We start from the raw sequence: 23,625 nt of genomic DNA on the forward strand, positions 1-23,625 counted from the left end.
TGTTTTAGCAGACATTTATGCTGTTTTGAATAAAAAAATTTCTTTAGTGTACGCATCTTTATAACAGCAAATAGTGATAAGACTGGTAGGTCTATATGTCGTCTTTGTTTAGAAGAATTTTCAGCCATATTATGTGTGATGGCTTCAAGGGCCGTGCGGGGCTATGTTGTATTGGAATCGTATTAATTGCGTAAATGCCTCTATGATGCAATTACCACATTAACCACTCTCGACAACCCTGTCTATCAGCTGTACTTTCCCATTGCATATGTTTTTTGTGTAATGACAGACTTTTTTCTGCGACAATTACACTACTCCCGTAGTACACATGATTCTGTGCATCTCTTGGAAGTTGTATTGATGTTTTTTTTGTAGGTTCTGTTATACCCACCACCATGGATTAGGGAGCATAATAATCCAGACATTCCCTTTGTAATACCTCGAAATATTTAATTGTCATTCCTTTTCATGATGGTTTTGATCTAGCCTGTATGTGTGTCGAAATCACGACACCGGTCGAACGGAATTTGAAAATTTTCACATATACTTCATTGAAGAAATGGGCCATATTGATTCAGATATGGTTATGAAATGGTCTTTCGGCCTGACATCGTGGGTCCCTAGAGGCAGCAATTATTATTCGATTTGGCAAAAATTTTGCATGTAGTGTTTTGCTATGACTTCCTACATCCAAGGTAAGTATTGTCGAAATCGGTCTATTACCTGTTATTGGTCCTATAAAAACCTATAGTCGTTTATTCTTCTTCTTTACCTAGAAGCTTCAACACATATGTTACTCAGCTAAGTTCATTTTTCTAAATTTTTGCATAATGCATGGTGGTGGGTTCCCAAGGTTCTAGCACGATTTTACTTGTAGCTGTTTGTTCTATCAATATAACTGCGATGGGTATACAAAAGCTTAAACCTTTCGATTTTACCGCAGTTTTTCTTGTTTTTATTATAAAGTGGGTCTAATATTTGGCGTACAATCTTTACCTTCTATACTATGCTGTGTCTATTTAAAAAGCCGCATCATTTTGCCTACGGAATTTATGTAGCATCTTAATAACATTTGACTTGTCCCAAATAATTATGTGTCCATCATTTTGCTTCCTCTCTGTGTTACATACTAGTTTGGGGATTAAATATTTTTTTTGTGTTTCATGCATTTTTATGTTAATGTCCAGTCAAGCTCAATTGTTTTGGATTTAGATACGAGGGCAGTTGCCAAAGTTCCGGAATGCATCGCAGATTAAAAGACAACTTTTTTGAAATATTTTTAATTTTTATTTACATTTTTTGTTTGTTCTCTTCTTAATGATAAAATAGAAAATAAATTACATTTTTGTGAATAAATATAAAAGTTTCTTTTTTTAATTTCTTTACACTTAATTTAATAACTCGATTTAAGCCTGTTGCACAACCTACATTTGGTAGGTTATAACAGAAAACTGCATGTTTTGGATGGTTAATAAATACAATAAACTTAATGCTTAATGGTGGTAGCAGGAGGGAGGGGAAGGCTGAACTTAAATTAGATAAAACATACATTCTAACATTAATGAGAAACCTAAGCGTAGGGCCTGCAGGGGCACTTAAGCCACTAAAGCTTGCGGCTGTAGGTAGTATATAGTCCATGGATTCCATGCGAATCATTATTAGCCACTATTTACAATAGAGTTGAATTAATCGATGAAGGTAGGTGGCAAAAGTAGAAGGTGATTAGATGTTCCCCGTTAGACCGACAACATAGGATATCCAATCGACTGTGTAGGGCACGCGATGGTAAATGCCAGGCTGACCACGGGAAGCACAAGAGTAGCCAGCCGATACCACACCTGTTGTTGTTTTGGGTGACAGAAAGGTAAATTGATGTAACTTTCCATTAAGTCACTGGTAATAACTTACCTATCAAATGCCAACGTCCGTTCTTTTCATGCATGAGTGGACCGCCGGAATCTCCCTGACAAGAATCTTTGCCACCATTTCGATAGCCGGCACACATCATCTCGGGATATATCACAACATTTATGCCATTTTGGCGATGCCATCTTTCACATATTCTGAAAATGGTTTCGTAATTTTAAATGAGATAAAATTTTAACTCAATTCTCAACGCACCTGTTTTCAATGACGGGAACATCGACAGCCTGCAGGGTCTTGGGTCTTAAACGCGATCCTGGATTTAGGGCACCCCAACCCGCTGCCCAACCAAATTTGCCAAGAAAATCTTCATTCTTTTCGGGTAAACATATGGGAGCTGAAAATATAATGAATTTTAATGAACTCTAACTTGAATTGTGCCAACATTTATAAAACGAACAGCAAATATGGTCAGCAGGTAAGAAAAGTTGCTGTTGGTTATGTAAAGCGCCTCCGCTAACTAGCTTGGCTTGCAATCAACCAAGTTTTGTGTTTGTTTTATTTGGCAAGTAAAAGTGCAAACATTGCGATATCTTATTTAGATGCCATGACACTATTTGCTCTTGGCCCTACCAGTTTTTAGGCCACCTGTCCGTTAATCAAAAGTGGTTTTCAAACATTTCAACATTGTACATTGTTGTTGTAATATTCAGGTAGGAAATTATTTGAAGCTGATAAATATTAAATGGTGAGGCAGGCGTAACATCAAAGAAGAAGTTAATCTTTAAGCTGAACTTTATAATAAAGCTCAATTTTTAACATTTATTAAACATTTATTGAAACATTTATCGAAGTTAAAAAGATTAGAAATTAGGCATAAGTTTTTTGTGCTGCGGGTTATGGAACCTGCTTTCTATACATGGAATATGAACCATAGCCTTCAACCTTTAAACTTAAGGTTGGTTTATAGACACATTTTGTACGGATGCTGTTCTTATGGTTGGTGCATGGTGCATCATCAACGCCCTTTCACATTATCATTCACTCATTTTCAACAACGGCTGTAAACGATAATGACACCATTGGTGCAAGATTTTGCAATGTCTTCTTTCGATGAGTGAAGTAATGTTAGTGCTATTTGTAAGGTATCAGAATTTCTCCACAATGACATATCACTTACTTTCACCCTTATCATTGAACCAATTCGGACAGCACTCATTGTTATAAGAAAATTCCTCCATGTTGCTTAATGGACTACTCTGCTTAATGGTTTTTAGCAGAGTAGTTAGAAGTTGAATATTCGTATATGACATCGAAAATAATTTAATTACAACTTAATGTTTAAGTATTGTATTTTCAAACTTCTAAGTATTGGAAATAGAAACGGCGTCTTATTTCCAAATGTTAAAGAGCACCTTGAAGTTCCCCATTAGAGCCAGTCTGATGTGGAAGCGTTGGTCAACCAGGTCACCAAAATATAAAACGAACCATTTAAAAGTTCATCGAAATCTTTGGAATCGGCGTGGGATGGGCAAATAAGTGGTTCCGTGCTCGAAAAAGATTTTGGAGTGACTAAAATAATCCACTATTATACATTTTATCAAAAAGATCGAAAATGTGCCCTCTGAGGCCTCTAGAATTAAAACTACAAAATCTATTTGCATGGGGTATATTGAATAGTGGACCTAAGTGCCCCAACTCCGTATTTTATCGAATTTAATGGGAAATACACTCTAGGCTTCTCAAGAGACAACTATTTAAATAGGCTCAATGATAAGGGACCTCCTTTTTACAGCCGAGTCCGAAAAGCGCGCAGTGGGGAGGTTTGTGTTTTTTGTTGCAAATATCCCTCTCGAGTGTTTAGGCTATGAAATGAATATTTGAAAATGTCATCAAATGTTCAAAGTCAAAATTTCTGGAAAAATGGTAATTAAGTGGTATACAAAAGATAAAGATCATGATCAAGATCGGTCTATAAATGCTTATTTGACAGTACTTAAACGTGAGAAATACACGAGGTGACCGATATTCACGCCCTATGTCAACCCCATTTTGCAAATATTTCTTGGAAACCATCTCAACATTCAATATGTAAAGTAGAATTACTCGCAAAAGTTTTCGACTATGTGAAATTCTCTCTGTACAATTCCTGAACCATGTATTTTTTGCCTTTAAAAAAATGGGGCAGGTACGGACAGTTCAATTCTTTTGAATTATGTTAAGGGGCAATCAAAGATCGTAGTTTAAAAATATGGTTTTTCAACTTTGACTTTTTTAATCAAAGTTGAAAAATCTTAAAAATATGGGTATTTTTTAAAAGCCGATTAACTTTGAGAAGCTCAAAGAAACCATTTAATCCACCATAGGATGGAAGTATACCAATTTCGACATTCCGTTTGTAACACATCGAAAGATTGATCTAAGACCCAATTAAGTATATACAATCTTGATCGTGTTGTCATTCTTCGTCAATTTGGCTTTGTCTGTCTGTAGAAAGCACGATATCTTTCGAAGTAATAAAGCTAAACACTTGAAATTTTGCGCGAATACTTTTTTTTAGTGTGAGTCGGTTGGGATTGTAAATGGGCTATATCGGTCCATGTATTGATATAGCTGAAATATATGTATATAAACCGATCATGGACTTCTTGAGACTCTACAGGGCGCATTTCTTATTCTGTTTTATTTTAACTTGTAACAGCTGTGCTAAGTATGGTCGAAAGCGATTGATAACTTAATATAGCTCCCATATAAACCGATTTCGGTTTAAGACATCTTTTTTTTCGTCAGCCAACACGCAGGGGATGTCCCCTATGAATCCAGTGCATTGCGTTGGCGAGAGGAAATTAAGAATTGGAGGGAGGTGGGGGGAAAGGATGTAGTGCTTATTGACATTTGTCTTAAATCTTTGGATGTCAAAGTGGGTGGGAAAAACATTTTTGGCAAGTCGATTCCACATACGAACGGTTCGGGCGAAATAAGAATTCTCTCTATAATGCATTGTGTGGTCCGCTGGCCAATCAATTACAAACGGGTGTAAGTTCCTGAAATGTCTAGTATCCCTGACATACATCCTCACATCAGGAATAAGAAGACGAATATCAGATGAACACACACCATGAAAGTATCGATAGAACAGTGACAAACAACCCACATTGCGGCGATGATAAAGGGAGGTAATGGAGTTGGATTCCCTTCTGTCGCCAAGCAACGCCATCGCTCTCCTCTGTACACCTTCCAGTAGCTCCAGGCATGATTTTGAAGCTCCAGCTCATACATGTGAGTTGTACTCCATTTTCGGCCTTATCAAAGTGGTGTAAATGTTAAGAAGATCAGAAGGAGTGAAGTAATTCTTACACCGTTTAAGGAAGCCTAAACACTTGAATGCTTCTTTCGACACTTCAAATACATGTTTAGCCCAACGGACATCACTTTGTATTTATTTTCATGCCCAGAACATCAAGAGCTTCTGATTGCTCAACATCTACACCGTTGATAGACAGAGATGATCGTAATGGGTCAGCGAATCGTTTGTGTGACAACAAGTAGCACTGTGTCTTTCGTGCTTTAAAATCTACTCGATTCAGTGGACCCCACTCAGAAATGGCCAGCAAATTTTGAGCCGCTAGAGGGCGCAATTAATATCTGATTTTGCTGAAATATAACATGAAATGTTTTCTTTTAACTTATAACAACTGCGCCAAGTTTGGTTCAAATCGGTTCCTAATCTGATGTTGCTGCCATATAAACCAATTTCGGATATTGAATTTTTGAGTCTCTAGAGGGCGCAATTAATATATGATACGGTTGGATCTTTGCATGTAGTGTTTTAGTTTGAGCTTCAACAACTGTGCTTAGTATGGTCCAAACCGGTTCATTTACTGATATAGCTTCACTTCTGGAGCCTCTAGAGGGAGCAATTCTTATACTTTTTGGCCGAAATTTTGCTCAATGAATTCCACTTTGGTCTCCAACAGCCAACCCAAATATCGGTTCTTAACTTGGTATAGGTCAAACAGCAGAGCAATCCTTTGTTTGCCTAAAAGGAGATATCGGCCAAAGCACTTGACAAATGCGATCCATGGTTGAGGGTATACAAGATTCGGCCCGGCTGAACTTAGCACACTTTTACTTAGTTTTGATAATTTCAAATTAATTGTCTATTATTATCTATTGCTTCCTTATCTAGTTTTCGAGATATAACACGGACTAAATTACCTAAAAGCTGTGGGTACTTAATCTTTGAAAGGTCACATCCTCCAATATAAAAATCGAACATTTCTATAGGTAGCATTATTTAAATCGTTGGAAAGTTTTACAACAAATAGGTTCCTTCAAAACTTCGTAGGCACACACGACCATTTTGATTTTTTGCCACCTGTCTCCTCTGTCCGCGCCACAGTGCGGCGTGCCGCAGTGTGACATCTCCTTGGGGATAGCTTGGGCTTTCATACCATATTTTCAAATGACACAGTAACTCACAAATGACGCCATCATTAGGAGAGGATAACCAAGATTTAAACCCAGCGCACTGCGTCATTGACGGTTATGCGAACCTCTGGGCCACGGTGGCCACACAAGAATGTTCAACAATTTATCTATATAAGTTCGCTCATACCTGTGGGACGGCATTAACTACCTTTTAGTAGGTTTTGTACACTTGAAGGCAAAACTACTTAAACTGTTTCCCAAACGATTTGGTTGATAGTGTGAAACACCTAATTTGGACTAGAAGCAAAAGAAGACGTTCGCTTGAGTGATATATAGTTAACCATCACAAATAGACATTTTTCTCTTTAAAATCTGAAAGCTCTATGAATATTTCAGGCCTATCGGTTTATCGACAACCCTTGGAGAGTTTTTTGCAACCCTGCTAAACACTTACAATAAAAGTTCGTCAAACCTTCTCTGATATCGGCTAATACCGAATCTTAGCAGTTAAGACTAGCAACATAATATTTCCCTTTCTTTACCTATATGAGGCATAAAGTGCACCGCCCTCTCCAAAGTCAACACAGAGACATCAAAACGATCCGCTTGTGGTGTGAACTTAAAGTAGGGATGCACATCAATGCGACGCACACCAAACGTATAGGCCGGCAGAGGTTCCACAGCCGAATTGATAACATAATCGCCTAAGGTGACATGAACTTGACGTGGCGTCGCTCTGGCTACACAATGGCCAGCTGTTACCACGTGCCGGCGGGATATTAGGGAACCACCGCATCTGTAATTAAAAAAACAAAGGTTTTAAGAGCCAATCAATTCAATGACTCCAAGGAATCCCACCGATTGCATTCTTTAGCTTACCTTGATGATCCAATGCGAATGTAGGCCTGCCAGGGGAATGAGCCAAAGCCAGCATCATCTCCACCAACTATACGCCTCTGGGCTGTCTGCTTTGCCAAGGATATGCCGCAACCTATATAGACACAGATGGATGGAGGAAATGATGTTTCTCTTTTGTTTCATCCCAATTATTAAAATCACAACAACAAGACACCACATAATATTTGATATTCGATATGCTAATAGGCATTATTTTTAGGCAAAAGTTAGGACAGCATAAATTTGTTTTAGAGTGCAACAACAAGTACAACAAGCATATACAAATGCAAAGCCAAGCCCAGCTAAATGCGTGTGAGACTAGAGAGAGGGAAATAGAGGGTGTATAGATTTGGAATGGTGGATAATAATGGATAACGAATCGAGCCTGATCTTCCGCTTGGAACAATGCTTGTCTTTGGTTAGATGGGTTAGCTTACGAGAATGTTCGTCTGTGATTGATTGAGAAACTCGTTCATTGTATGGGGTCATCATGCATCCCAGACGAAAACTACAAAAGTCCCCAATACCAAGAAGGCGCACCTACTACCCCAGGCTTGACGCACCCACCCCCGAAGGAACTACACTAAGATAGGATATGCATAAGTACGAGATGACGGTGAGCAACATTATTATACCGAGCCTACAGAGTACAGAGTTCAATTCCAGGAGATTGAAAATGAGAAAATATATGTAAATATAAACATGCGTATCAAGTCATGCAGCAGGCCAAAATACAGTGCTCTCTATAACATTATCCCCCCTCCCAATAAATAGGTAGCATGCAAACCCCAAACACCGGCTGCAACAAACCCAAGGATCATCTCCCACAACGCGGGGGGGAAGAGAGGACAAGTGGGAAATAATGCTCAAAGCCAGTGCTTCATCAGAAATAAAGAGCGATGCAGAGACAGAGAGAGGGGGAGGGGGAGCGTTAACCGTTGCCGTGCATATTTCTTTTGGTGTCTAACACTCACTGGGATCGTTTTTCACAGGTCCATAGTTCTTTTGCGGAAGATCAGTCAAATCGATGGTGTTGCCCACGTATTCGGAGGTACGCAAGTTGGCCGACTTGGCTGTCCGATGACAGCAGCCACGCAACAAGCCATTGCATGTGCCCTGCAATAGACCGCCAGTCATCCAGCAGCCTATGAAAAACTCACAGGATCCACCGCGATGCTGACACTCCAATTCGCTTGTGATGTCAGCTGAATGTGAAAAAGACATGGAGAGAGAGAGAGAGAGACAAAGAAAGTGTGAGAGAGGGGGATAGGAGAGAGAGGAAGCGTTTACCAGTGTTGCAGAGCGGTGCTAATGGACCTTTCAACTTACACCAGAAGCAATTCAAAAGTAATCAAAGGACGATGATCAATGCTCCACCACATTCTCATTAAAAAGTTACCTTTTTCAATTGGTGGTTGGTGGTGGTGGTGGCGGCTGGGGTTAATTTTTTCTATTTTGGCTCAAGCTTATTTTGGGGGGGCGTTTAATTTGCACTACTCACTACCGAACACTTACCCTTTTCCTTGAATGTACTGGCCGATTGGGCTCCGTTCAGGCCATTGCTCTCGGAGGTGCTGTCCAGATCCTGCAAAGTAAATTCATTGCGCACATCCTGCACCGAAGCCAGCTCATTGAGTCCAAAATTTTGATCGCGGAACACGACGTTGTCGTTGAAATAGACCCCGGTGCCGGTGCCGCTGGGTCCAGTCGAAGCGCCATTGTCATTTGTGGGAAAGACCACTCGAGGACTGCGCGAAGACTTGAAGGGATAGTAACGACTCTTGCGAGAACTTGAGGGATCCACCGCAGACCCAATGAAATCGTTGAAGGTTTTCTGTGCTGTAAAGGGTCGAACTACGGAGCCCGTTCTGAACTCGGTGTCGCCAAAGAAAATTCCCCTTTGAGGTCTTTGCGGCAGAGCTGTAATGGGGCCATTGATATCTCCGAATTTTGTCACTTCATCGCGATATTGTTTACCGGCTGCCACCGCTGCATTTAAAGTGTGCGGTATGGCACTCGATCCGAGGCCGGAGAAGTCGTACGAGTAGGAGGTGGGCGAAGCATCCGGTTCGAATACCAATTGCCGAGTTAAGCGTTTATCTTGAATGCCTGGGGACTCCTCAAAACCTGAAGGCTCCACGAAAACAGGATTGTCTTCCCGATAGCCCTGCGGCTGGAAGGGGCTAGAGGGACTCAGACTGTAACTGGGAAACTGAAAACCCACACGACGACTACTCGACTCTTCTCCCCGGTCATAGCGATCTGTAGAGGTGGATGTGGCTGGGCTTACGGGGAAGCTATCACTGCGTTCGGTTTTGTCCACCAATGAATGTGGATCCTCTGCAATTTCCGGCACCACTGGTAAAATATTGCTCGCTGGTGGTCCTAAATCGTTGAGCGAGGCATTTCCTTTCGGCTTGAGCTGTAAAAGATAGTTCTGGGAGGGATCTTGCTGCAATGGAATATAGAGATAATTGCGTTTACGACCTTGTCCGGTGAAATTTGTAGCCGTTGTGGCGGGCACAACGGTCTTGGGTATGGTTATCAAAGGACTGGCTGGTAACTCCACTGCAGGCGCGTTAATAATCTCCACTTCGGCATTGTCGGAGCGTCTATTAACAGCGGCAGTCGCTTGTGCACGAAGCTGCATGTCTGCACGGCCTTGGCGGTAAGCGCCGAAAGTCTGCACCGCCGAGCCATCTGGTCTTATCACCACATTGGCAAAGTTGGCCACGTCATTCTTGGAGAAGCTTTGGTAGGGTGCATAGAGATTGCGAGCTGTATGCTTAGGGTCGCGTGGCTGGTAGTCCAACCAAGGAGGTTGATTTGCTGCCCTCGCATAGGCTTGTGTAGAAGAGGCTTGTAACGGTGTTGTGGGGGTGGCCGTCAGTTGTAACGCAGGTGCCAGCGATGGTGTATGGCGAAGAGGTGCATTGCCTTCGATCACCTGAGCTGAGGCCACAGACACTGCTGTTGCTGCTGCTGATAAGACGATAAGAGACCAGATACTGCATTGTGTCGTTGTTTTCATTTTACATTGAGCTCTCCGAAGGATGATGGTGTTGGTTAGAGGGAGTGGATGGGTGGTGGTGAGGCTTCCGTTGGAGTTTCCAAAGTCAAGCCGGTTTGGAGAGGGGAAGTTAGCGTTGCTTCCGGTTGCCTGTTAGCTTAGAGAGCCAACTCGTTCATTGAACTCCCGTTTGGATGTTATGGAATGTTGTTTCAACAACGCTGCCTGCTCTTTTCCTGTTCAACAATATTTATTATTTTATTTTTTAGCGGGCGCCGCTATGATCCAGTAGCGATGGCGATGGCGATGACGATGATGATGTTGGTGAAGGTGATATGTACCTGCCTCGGATATCTCGTGCCTCTGCGGCAGCTGCAGCTACTGCTGACGCGGCCTCTTAGAGGAACTGCTCTCAAATTTAGGGGGGATGGATGAGCCAAACTTTGATGAAGACACTACTCTACCACTATTCACCGGTGTCTTGTGTTATTGCTCTAGTTGTTGGCGTAGTTTCCACCGTATGCTGCTGCGACTCACCGCTGCAATGGATGTGCGCGCAACCCGTCTGACAGCGGTTATTGGTCTTTTTCAACTTGGCCTAGCTGCCGTTCAAAAGCTGTTGTTCATCTACCACTTCTCTCCGCGGTGTTGGATGGCTCTGTCAGTTTTGGGCATCCAAGGCAGCAGCTATTGCGACCGAAGAGGAACGGCGGTGCAGATGATGAGGATGTTTCACGTCGAGCACCTTGCTTCACTACTGCTGTGGCTGTTATTGCTGTTATTACGTGAACATGAAAAACTTGTGTTAACAAAGTCCGCACATCGCATCACTGGATTGTTTTGGAGTTTCGTCTTCCTTTCATTGCTGTTGCAGCTAATTTTATGTGGTTGTAGCTGTTGTTAACGTTGCAGGCGAGTGATATCGATAATTGACTTCCTTACTGCGCCTCTAATAGCCTTGAATAGCCCCACTAAAAAGAGACAGAAAGAGGTTTTGGTTAATTACAACATGTGTTTATTACCGGTGAAGCTTATGAGGAAGCTTTTTGCTAATCTAAGAGAGGAGTGAAAATGTAACATGAACTTGATCTCACCCGAACAGAGATTTATCATAGTTTTAGTTAGTTTTCTTTGTCACACATAGAGGTTTCCTGAACTTGGACCAACATGGGTGACATTGAGATATGAATGAACCTGAATTTCTCCAACATTTTTTTTAGTTGAGAGCCCACATGAGCTCTAGGATTTTCCCACCTTCAGATACGGTCGGAGAATGCATTTTCTTTGGTGTTGGAATGCATTTTATTACATTGCCAAATGATAACATAACTTACGCTGGGTATTTTTTGATATTTTAGTTATTGTCAAAATAAAAGAAAAGATCATAAAAAACAACAGAAAAAAACTTTCACTGCACAAACATTGAAATTGAATCTGTAGCGACAAATGGAAGGCCGGACAGACGGACGGCGGCCAAAAATATACGCAGATAGTCAGTTGCGTGATTCGGTAAGTACACCAATGTTTGCACTCACAAAGGGTATGCATCCATCCAGCCATCCCACTCTCCTTTACAATGGCGATGTGCAAAACACAAAACACTAACGAAAATGACAAGCAAACCACTCAATTCGATGGAAAGCCCATTTCTTACATCTCACACAAATGTTTGAACAATGCAACAGTAAATGACAACAGCAACAGAAACCGCATAACATTTTCGAACAAATAATGCGAATGATTAGTGAAAACAAAAGGCCAAAAACAAAGGCAACATCAAGTCATTATGGCCCATGGTTGAAACAAATCGGCCACAAAAGCCAAAATAAACACAAATCGACCACGAAAATCTCTTTTAAGACTCCAAATGATGTCTTTTATGCAGCGATCTTTTAATAGGACAAATTGTATGGTGCTTTTGGTGACAATCCATCCATCGGCTTTACTCATTCGAAAAGGGGTCACTCCCCCATGACTTAATCTATCTATCCCTTGTAGTATAAAAGACTATAGACTGGGCTTGATAAATTGACAAGCGTTCAAAAAAAGCTTTTGACGTAACTATTACTTTTCATTTTTGACATACACAAAGAAAAGGCAAACGTAGGCAGCGAACAATTGTTACCACTTAAAAGAATAACAAAGCCATTCTAGTTTGAAGGGCCTGGATTTATTAAAAATGCTTCCATCGATCATGTTATGGTTGATAGAAGGCATGCATTAAATATATGGGACCCAACATACATTCAAAAAGACAAAATCGTTTGCGAGCATATCATTGCGACAACCAAATATTCCTAGAAACTTTACATAGTCCGGGAGACTTTTGCTATGATACAGGTCAGAAGCTAGATATGACAATTAATACTGACATCAGTGGATTCACCCAAAATTTATGGGTGAATTTCGCTGGCATTCGATTTCCGTAATATTTTGTTGTATGAAAATTGTTTACAGAATTTGCATTTCATCAACATTTCTGTTGATTCCGTCCTGATCATCTTCACATTCTTAGAAAAATCTACTATGCCCGTCTGTCGAAACGGCCATTGCATACGAAAGAACAAAAATTTCCGATTAAATTGAATTGGAGGTAAGAAGTTTGACCTAGTTAAATGACACCCAAACCCAAAGCTGGGGCCCATTGTTCCTTGCAACCGATGGGACCAATTTATATATATATAAATAATACGGTGAATGTTCTCATTTTGCTGTGGAGCCTTATTTCACAAATTTGGGATTCAAATGTTTTTGTTGTAAAAAAAAAACAACAAACTAGAAACGATTTTCACATACCTCTTATATATAAGAGGTATCAAGAAAAAGATTATTTTTTTTGACGTTTGTTTATCCCCAACATTTTAATTTAATTAATAAACATATTTGTATGATTTTCACAGAACTATGTATATGAGTATTTCAATACGGACAATTAAATTTTTCAAATACAATTGCTCTATTTTTAGAAGAAACAGCATCGTTCCTTGCTCCCGTCGGTACTCTTTATTTTTGTATACCCTCCACCATAGTATGGGGGTATACTAATTTCGTCTTTATATTTGTAACTACTCGAAATATTCGTCTGAGACCCCATAAAGTATATATCTTCTTGATCGTCGTGACATTTTATGTCGATTTAGCCATGTCCGTCAGTCCGTCTGTCTGCCGAAATCACGCTAACTTTCGAAAGAGTAGAGTTAGCCGCTTGAAATTTTGCACAAATACTTCTTATTAGTGTAGGTCGGTTGTGATTGTAAATGGGCCATATCGGTCCATGTTTTGATATTGCTGCCATATAAACCGATCTTGGGTCTTGATTTCTTTAGCCAATTCTTATCCGATTAGAATGAAATTTTGCACGACGTGTTTTGTTATGATATCCAACAATTGTGCCAAGTATGGTTCAAATCGGTCCAAAACCTGATATAGCTGCCATATAAACCGATCTTGGGTCTTGAATTCTTGAGCCTCTAGAGTGCGCAATTCTTATCCGATTGGAATGAAATTTAGCATGACGTATTTTGTTATGATATCCAACAACTGTGCCAAGTATGGTTCAAAATGGTCCATGTTTTGATATAGCTGCCATAAACCGATCTTGGGTCTTGATTTCTGGAGTAACTAGACAAATGCGATCCCTTCACCATGGGTATATACGGTTCGGCCCGGCCGAACTTAGCACGCTTTTACTTGTTTTTGTTTTGCTTGTTCTTGGAAAGTGGTAATGAATTTGAATTTCCTCTTACTCTTTGTGTTTGATTGCGCTCACTCTCTACATTTCGTTTATATGAAGAGCCATAGAGCCCATAAAAGAAGGATTTTCTTATCAGATTTTAATGAAATTTAAAACAGTGAGTTTTGATAGACCCCCACACCTTTTTGTTAAATGTGCCTCAGATCGGCCCTTATTTGGATATAGCTGCCATATAGACCTCCAAGGGAAAGAAAAAATTTTAGACGAGAAATAATATCCAACTATATCTTATCCTAGATATGTTTGGATCTAACCATATCCATTTTTTTTACTCGGGCAACACAGTTTTGAGCTCGGTTTATATGGCAGCTATATCAGGTTATCTACTAATTTAGACCATACTTTGAACAGTTGTTGGAAGTCATTCAAATCGGGATATCGGTTTATATGGCGGTTATGGATTGATCTAGACCATACTAAGCACAGTTGTTGGAAGTTACGCTCAAACCATATGTGCAAAATTTCAGAACGGGATAAGAAGTACGATCTGTAGAAGCTCCAGAAATCTAATCGGGACGTCCAAAGTGTCAGTCAAATCGGATAAGAATTGCACCCTCTAAAAGCTCAAGAAATCAAGACCCAAGATCGACTTGTATGGCAACTATGTCAAAACATGGATCGATTTGACCCATTTACAATCCCTACTGACCTACGCTAATAAGAAATATTTCAAGCGTTTAGCTTTACTCCTTCGAAAGTTAGCGTGCTTTCGATAGACAGATCAAGAATATATATTTTATGGAGTCTTAGACTCATATTTCAAGGTGTTACAAACGGAATGACAAAATTAGTATGCCCCCATCCAATGGTGGAGGGTGTAAAAAGTTACACGCGGGGTTCTCCAAAAAATTAGCGGTGTCGGATAGAAGTGCGCTATAGATTTGTTATTGTCATAGCAGTGAGAGTTGCACAGAGGATGCAGCCCTTGACTGACGAAGGACTCCTTCGGGTTAATCCGTCACATAGAACCGGCTGCAATGGTATTGCTATAGATTTGTCGAAATGTAAGACGTATGGGTTTTTGAAATCTGCGTCCCTTCATATTGTAGGGGACAAAATAGCCTTTGATTGAACTTACTGAAACACCAAATTTGAAATTTTTTTAAGATTCGATTAAAAAGACGATTGGATCAATTAATTTTTAATTGAAAATTACAAAAATTTCAATCACGACCGTTGTTGAAAAAAAATTTTTTTTTTCATATAAAAAATTATTGAAGCAATTAATTTTTTAATTGAAAATTATTTTATTTTCAATTAAATTTTGAATTGGAAATTCTTGTTAGCGATTTTTTTCTGTGTATTATTGGCTAACTAAAAAAAATACTATACTGTGCAATTCTTTGAATAGAAGCGGGAAATTAATTAACGAAACTAGACAATATCCTGTATAAAATCCCAAAAGAGATTTTAAGACTGTGGAATAATGGTTTAACGAATTCAATAGTGGACGATGCTCGCTCAAAGACAAATTCCGTGAAGGTCGCCCATCCAGAGATCCCGCACAACTTGATAATCCCTTAAAAAAGGCTTGTGTCGTTCTATGCAAAGAAATGTTGAAAAATCTGATCGCAGTGCTTCGAAAGACGAATATAAGATTGTCACAGATGACGAATCATGGATCTATGTGCATGAGCCCGAAACAAAAATCGGTCCATGTTTTGATATACGAAAGTTGTTGTTCGTGGAAGTAGCACTTTAAAGCAAACTCGGCAAAAGTTATATGTTGACTGTTCCGCTAGAACAACACAGGAGGGTCAATTCTTACTGGTACACCTCAATTTGTTTGCCTGAAGTCTTCAGAGTAATTTGAAAAACGAACCAGAGAAGACGAATCAGTGCTCATCATAACAATGCAAACTCTCACAGATCAGCTCAAACCAGCGCACTTTTATTTCATTCCAGGTCCACTTTTATTTAAAGACTACAATGATGTATCGTTTTCCCAAGTTGCTCACCACAAAAACTGTGCAACTAGCTTAAAATTGAGTCGTTAATGCAAATCTTCTTTGAACACACCATATATTGCTTAAGTGTCATGTCATATTCAACCATCTTTGGGTTGCTTCTTCAACCAAGGAGAAGCTCGTCTCTCTGAAGCAGAAGTGGGCAAATACACACACACTATTGCACATTACCGTGTTAACACGTAAGAACATAAACGCTTATAAGCCAAAGAGCTGGGAAAAACTGTCCATCACTGCCTTTATAAATCAAAAGAAGAAAGAAATATTTTGATATTGATTTTCCATTATAAAAATTCTTCGCCATTTTATTTAAATAACAAAAGAAAAAGTGACAAATGTCTGCCAATTTTTATGGTCCTGCAACTGGCTAAGTATTGCACAAACTTTACAAATCACTTTTTCTTCAATACGATAATGCGACGAAGGGAGATCTTCAAAAACACAATTGGGTTATGCATATTTCATTATCACCTTTAAACAAAAGTTCAAATTGACTATATTTCCTGTAAATCATCCTAACGTAAATTGTGTTCACGTTGGCAGCGAACTGTTAGTGCAAATATTTACACTCCTTCGGATGTAACTCCATTCGGGGAGATGCCTTCTTCGCCTTGTTTCGTGAACACTCTTCAAGGTCAGTTGTGTTTTATGGCATTACCACTTTACTTCCGCTTTTCTCTGGCGGATCGAGGTAATGGGTTGGTTGGTTGGTTGGAAGTTGCTTTGCAATTTTTGTTGCCGCTGTGGCTGATGTTGCGCATGCGCAGATAAATGGAAAGTTAACCGCCCGCCGGTTTTGTGCAACGTCAAAGCGAGAGAAAAAGTGGAAATTCAAGTTTACGAACATCGTTTAACGCTAAAGTCATCAACAACGCTGGAGTGGGCTCCCGCCCGCATAGGAAATGTTATTTGAAGCTCATTTTGTAAGACAAAGTGGGGGTCTCAAATTGTGGAGAGTTGTGCCCATGAGTGAATGAGTGAGTGTTAGTGCGAGTATCTGTGAAGTGAGTTTGTAGTTTTTTGCGGTTAAATGATTTTTTTATTTTTATTTTTTTTTTTCTCTGTATTACAACATCCTCTTAAAGTGTGCTGAACTCATTATTGAAAGTGAAAACTGACAACGAGACAAAGCAACAATGACGAGGACCACTCTCCAGGCTTACGACAAATGCTGTTGAATTTGCATTCAACAAGCCGTGGTAAATGAGGTGTTTCCTAAATCATAATTTCAAAAACAATCGATGGTTATGTACGGACGGTATTTTTAAGTTGACGACATACTCGTATTTGTTAAATTGTTTTTCAACATTCTGCTCTTTAGGAGCTATACGAGCAATACAATAAAATGGCATATGCTGTGTGCTGTCGAATCATTATCATATCTGAAGGTATTCAACAGAGAGATATGGGCGCCTGCTCACACCTCATGCGCACATTCACATTTTGTTAATCAAATACCAAAGGAGCAATTAACATTTCGAAATGGTCTATTATTTTATTAAATACTGCTGCTGCTGCTGCCTTTGTTTCTGCACGAATCGAGCGCACACATCAAAATAATCCGCCTTTCATGACGAAGGACTATTTAGCGCGATTACAGCAGCGATTAGCACCGTTCAACGCCAGCTAACAACAGGCAGCAAAGAAAGAAACAACTCTGAAACTCACAATGGGGTTGAGTATTTCTAGTGTCACCCGATGACTTGATTCGACTCAACTCAAGTCAAGTCGATTTGAAACGTTTCATGATGTGAACGATGACGATGATGGTGATGGTGATGGGGATTATTAATGAAATTGTATCCATTTCTCAAGCGATTATGTCATTAATTTGGCATGGAACCTCCTCATTTTCCAGTCACCACACCACAATTGTGCAACTATCTTGAAATGCCTGCAATGAAGACAGCATTTGGAACGGCACTTAAATGAGCAAGCAGGGAATTGTGGAAATCATAACACATCACGAGGACGCAAAGAGATGCCTTGTTCACAGATAAGTTGCAATAATCCACTATTGATTTAGAGATTTTTGAAAATGATTAAACGAGTTGACAATTTCAAACCTGGAAGTAATTGAAGTATTTTTTCTTCACTTGAGTCAGCTTCAATAGGAGCAGTAAAACAAGCTATTGAGACATTCAAATACAGCCCTTTAAAGCAACCTTTCGTAATGGTTACTTACATTGTCACCCACAATCTTAAAATGTGGAAATATGATTCCTTGAGGATTACGAATAGCAGCAGCATAGTGTTATTAATACAATAACAATATCACAGATGGAAATGTGGATGTTTTCTTTTTCTAAATATCTATTTGTACCCTACACCCCCACTGTGGTACCTGATATATTAACTTAGTGCATTTGTTTGTAACACCCAAAAGTAAGTAAGAGATAGATCCATTGATAAGTATACAGATTGACTCAGTATCGAATTCTGCCTCGATTTACCCATGTCCGTCTGTCTGTCTGTCATTCTATTTATCTGTCTGCCTGTATGTGTTAATTTGCATACAATGTACATATCGCAATTATTTCATCCGATCATCTTCAGATTTGGCACAGGCAATTTTTCGGCCTAGAATCGACGCATATTGAAACTGGAACAATCGTTTCAGAAAAGAAAATCACAGATATTGCAATAATGTAGTTATTGGTTAACTAATTACCACAAAATTTCTCACATGTCATTGTCTTATAACTATTGCCATTTTCAGGGAATTTTATCAAAATCGGCCCACATCAAATTTTAGCTTCCATATACATGCATCGCCCTAGTCGCACTTATAGAGATGTGGTCATTAATATTATGCACATATTTATTCGAAATTTAGTACGGTTCAGAATTAGACATAACGCCCATACACAAAGGAATGTTTAGGTGAATGTGACTATATAGTAGTTGGTACCGGCCGACTATATGATAATCGACAACATCCGACTTTTACAATTCCTTACTTGTTATACCCTACACCACTACTGTGGTACACGGTATTATAACTTTGTGAATTAGTTTGTAACACCTAGATGGAAGAGAGAGAGAGACCCATTGATAAGTATACCGATCGACTCAGAATCACTTTCTGATTCGATTTAGCTATGTCCGTCTGTCTGTCTGTCCGTCCGTCCGTCTGTCCATGTTAATTTGTGTACAATCTACAGGTCGCAATTTTCATCCGATCGTCTTCCAATTTGGTATGGGCATGTTTTTCGGCCTAGAGACGAAGCCTATTGAAATTGGAAAAAATCAGCTCAGATTTGGATATAGCTCTTATATAGATATGTTCGTCCGATTTGCAGTAAAACTGCAATAAAATGGTCATTTGTTAATCGATTCTCTCGAAATTTGGCAGAAAGGATTTTCTTATGACTCCCGACATTACAGGTGAACTTCATAGAAATCGGTACAGATTTTAATATAGCTCCCATATATATGTTCGTCCGATTTCCAGTAATAATGCGATAAAGTGATCATTTGCTAACCGATTCCCTAGAAATTTGGCAGGAAGAATTTCCTTATGATTTTCGACATAACAGGTAAATTTCATAAAAATCGGTTCAGATCTGGATATAGCCCCATATATATGTTCATCCGAATAGTAATAATAAAATCAAATGGTCATTTGTTAACCGATTCTCTTGAAATTTGTTAGGAAGGATTTTCTCTTGACTCTCGACATTACTGGTGAATTTCGTGGAAATCGGTTCAGATTTAGATATAGCTCTCATATATATATATATATATCGCCAGATTTTCACTCCTAGAGCCACTGCAAGCGCATTTATTGACCAATCTTCCCAAAATTTTGTACAACGCTTTCCTCGATAACATCCACAATGTCTATAAAATATGCTCGAAATGGGTTCAGATTTGGATGTAGCTCCCATATATATGTTTGTTCGATTTGCAGTAATAATGTGATAAAATGGTCATTTGTTAATCGATTCTCTCGAAATATGCAGGAAGGATTTTCTCTTGACACTCGACATTATATTGTAAAAAAATTTCATAGAAATTGGTTCATATTTAGATATATCTGTCATATATGTATATCGCCCGATTTTCACTTCTAGAGCCATTGCGTTCACATTTTTTGACAAATCTTGCCAAAATTTTGCACAACGCTTCGACGAGTACCACATTTTCTGAGAAGTTTGCTCGAAATCGGTTTAGAATTAGATACAGCTCCCATATATATGTTTGTCAAATTTTGGGTAATTTGCAATAATGTTGTCATTTGTGAACCGTAGTTATTATAGTTGGAACATATTTGCTCGAAATGTGATACGGATGGTTAAACAACCCATCTGAAAACATCCGGCGAGGTCCTTCAAAATTGTTTCAGAATTAGACATAGCTCCCACTTTGTACCTATAGGGTAGGTGTAAGGTATTATAAAGTCGGCACCGCCTGACTTTTGCCTTTCCTTACTGGATTTACTTTATATTTTCTTGTAGCTTCACGTATAAAAGAAAGAGTAGCAAGTCGGGTTTAGGTCTAGTTACCCACATAGACTAACAGTTATTACTATATTTTTATAACAGTGACTTTATGAATTGCATGCATTGGGGAAGTAACCCCAACAGCAGAAAGTGTTATTATTAGTGTTTTCTTAGAAAGGTGTCGCGCTGCGGCATGCTGTACGGACTCGGCTATTAAAATGAGGTCAGTTGACATCGACCTTAAACTTGAATCAGGCAACACCCATTGATATGAGAGATGTATTCCGTTGTTCCTTAATGGCATGTTCATGGGCAAATTTGCATTTGCAGGTACAACTTAGAAGCAATTGAGGGGAACATAAAATTTGGCACAAATGCTCTTTCTTATAAAGTTGTAACAAACCACTAAAAAATTTATTTTTACACACCATGGGATACAACACATCCTCCTTTAACTCTAAGATGATGTTACGTTGTCCTTGTGTCTGTCCGTTTATTAGTTGAAATGACTGTTTAACACAGATTCGTATTTTGTACAAAAGCAGGATAATTTCTTGAACTAGCCAAATCGCTTCCATAAAAGGCGTATTTGTTCGGGATTTTGAAGAAATTTGTGGATTTTGGGTTTTAAGCTCACAACAGCAGCATTTATTTTTTAATTTCCCTAAAATTTGAAACAATAGGTGGCACTAGGGCTTTGAGAATCGAACCAAATTTAGATATAGCTGCCATATAGACCGATCGGCCGTTATATGGTTTTGTGTATAGAAGAGGCATTTATTAGCCGATTTCGCTGAAAGTTGAGACAGTTTGAAACACTAGGTCCCTCTATATCCTTACCTAATATGGTTCAGATAGGACCATATTTTGGAAATTTCTGGACAAAACCCCATGTAAGGTAGATTTATTTATTGTTTTTTTCCATATTTTTTAAACTGTGGATATATATTATATGAATACAGCTGCTTCATAAAGCAATATGCCCTGAAAAAATTCTTACAATCGCCCAATATACTGTCAAGATGTAACTGCATGCCAAATTTCAGAGCTCTATCTCAATCCGTAAGGAAGGACCATATTGTATTTTTTTACAACGATAACAAAAAATTTCAGGAAACTCTACTATTGGCCCAATATATACTGGCAAGATGTATCTGTATCCCAATTTTAAGAAAGAAAGTACCTCTTTGTATCTTTTAGAACCTAAATGTGCCAACTTCAAAATTTACTGTCATGTGGTGCTATTATTCCACAATTGGTACTTTTGTACCAAATAGTACCTATTGCAGCACGATAGGGCATTTTCTTCCACTTCTTGTACGATTTATTGATGATCAGTCAGTCAGTCACGCGCCTCTTTTACGTATAGAGAGATGAGAAGATATATACAGATAGCACCTAAAATGACCACATGGTTAACTATAACATTGTACAACATGTCGAGTTCTTTCTTCAAATGACTTTGTGGCTTCCGATCACATTTTCATCATTTTTCATAGGTCAAGGTGTGTATTTTGGAGATGGGGGTTGGTTTTGTCCCATTGGATCACTTTTGATTTTGCGTGATTTTTGGGGGTAGCAGGATGGTCCACCCCCTTCCGATATCAAAAACTTATGTAGCCTATTGTTGCTTTCATTGCAACAGGCATCTATACTAGTTAGTCTTATACATTTAGTTCTACAATATAATGCAATTTGCATATTGTAGCATATTTGCATATTTCTTAGCATAATGATATGCAAAACTTAAATATCTTAAAACGTTTTAATTTAGGTCAAAAATCATTAGTGTGAAATCGGGATTTCAATACGTTCATCCGTTCGAAATATGCTTTTGCATAGGATCAGGTCTCTGTATCATTGATATGAATATTCTGATCATAATTAAGATTAGAATTTCGTCTAGAAATTTAAAAAGATAGTCTAAAGACTGTTTGTCGGGTAGTATTATCTTCTTTATCCGATACACTTAAAAAATTTAAGAATTTACTGCATAGACCACTAATATTTTTTTCTTTCTGTTCCTCGATTCGTTTGGCAATTCTATGAAAATGGCTGTTTCCTTTTATAAAATCAGCTGTTTTCAATGAATGGGCGAACGAGTCGAATGACAAAAAGAAAAAAGTTGGTTATTTATTATTTCAAAAAAAATAATTTTTGATTAAATTTTATGAAAAACCACCAACTTTCTGCTTAAATGACGTGCTTAAATTCTTCTTCGACTTTCATTTAAATACAACGAAAATCCATTTTTGATGGATAGGATGTACTGTAAAATTTTAATTCAACTAATGCTCAATATGATAAACCATAAGTTAAGGAACAGGTGGATAAATTATGGGTCCCATGACATAAATATAAGGAAGAAAGTACCAAAGGGCAAATTACACGGGTCTTTTTATCGCCACTCTTAAATAATCCATTACGGATGCTGTCTGTGTAGGGATATGAGTAGGGATTTTAAGATTTGCTTTGCTTCAGGGATAAGGGTTTGACTCAGCTATGCAAAAAGGCGAAAGGGTCTGAATGTTAGCCCACAGAAGGCTGAAATCTGCCTGTTCATGAGGAAGACGAAGTCGGGCCAATTTTACGCACCCACGCACCAAGTTTCCACAATAGAACGATTTCGATATCTGACAAGGCCAAATAATTAGGAATGATTTTGAACAGGATAATGAATTGGAAGTGTCACATAAGCGTACCGAGATGGTTCACAGATGTTGGACACTACGCAGACGGGACGTAGGGTAGAAATGGGGCCTAAATCCGAGAATAGTCCACTGGCTATACAAGAAACTTCGATGGAGAAAAAGTGCAACGGAATGATAATACAGCAGGTTCAGAGAACATGTTGTCTTGGCATGGGTGGAGTTATGGGGACCACGCCCACTAGCGCTCTCTACAGGAGACCAATACATACTTACGCCTCAGTAGTTTGATGGACTGCAATGGAGAAAAAGTGCAGCGCAAGGATAGAACAACAGGTTCAGAGATCATTTTGTCTTGGCATGGGCGGTGCGATGACGACCACGCCCACAAAGACACACAAGACTATTCTAGATATCCGACCCAGATGCAGATTAAGCTGGTGACAGCCACTGCGGCTATGAGATGTAAGGCGGTGGACGAACGGATAGAGGATGGGAGCGGGTCATACCATAGCTGTATACTCGTAATCGAGGCGACAATAGGAAATCTGGAAGGAATGGATAAGACTACAGATTGGATACCAGAGATGACACTTGAGGTCGAATGCTA

General features: G+C 39.1%; 1 protein-coding gene across 2 annotated transcripts in view; it reads right to left on the reverse strand.

Moving 5' to 3' along the window:
- Positions 1-1,357: 1,357 nt before the first annotated feature.
- Positions 1,358-23,625, reverse strand: part of LOC106095942 (uncharacterized) — a 38,935-nt gene continuing 16,667 nt past the window's right edge. Inside the window, exons 2-8 of one of the 2 annotated variants that reach the window (XM_013263397.2) lie at positions 8,707-11,172; positions 8,166-8,396; positions 7,174-7,285; positions 6,837-7,090; positions 2,122-2,260; positions 1,909-2,063; positions 1,358-1,838 (exon numbers count right to left, since the gene is read on the reverse strand). In XM_013263397.2, coding sequence (XP_013118851.2) covers positions 1,723-1,838; positions 1,909-2,063; positions 2,122-2,260; positions 6,837-7,090; positions 7,174-7,285; positions 8,166-8,396; positions 8,707-10,222 — 2,523 coding nt within the window. In that variant the 5' untranslated portion in view covers positions 10,223-11,172 and the 3' untranslated portion in view covers positions 1,358-1,722. The remainder of the gene's footprint in view (positions 1,839-1,908; positions 2,064-2,121; positions 2,261-6,836; positions 7,091-7,173; positions 7,286-8,165; positions 8,397-8,706; positions 11,173-23,625) is intronic. The other variant, XM_013263396.2, reaches the window with a different exon arrangement.

This window comes from Stomoxys calcitrans, chromosome 5, assembly GCF_963082655.1.
Source record: "Stomoxys calcitrans chromosome 5, idStoCalc2.1, whole genome shotgun sequence".
Taxonomy (NCBI): domain Eukaryota; kingdom Metazoa; phylum Arthropoda; class Insecta; order Diptera; family Muscidae; genus Stomoxys; species Stomoxys calcitrans.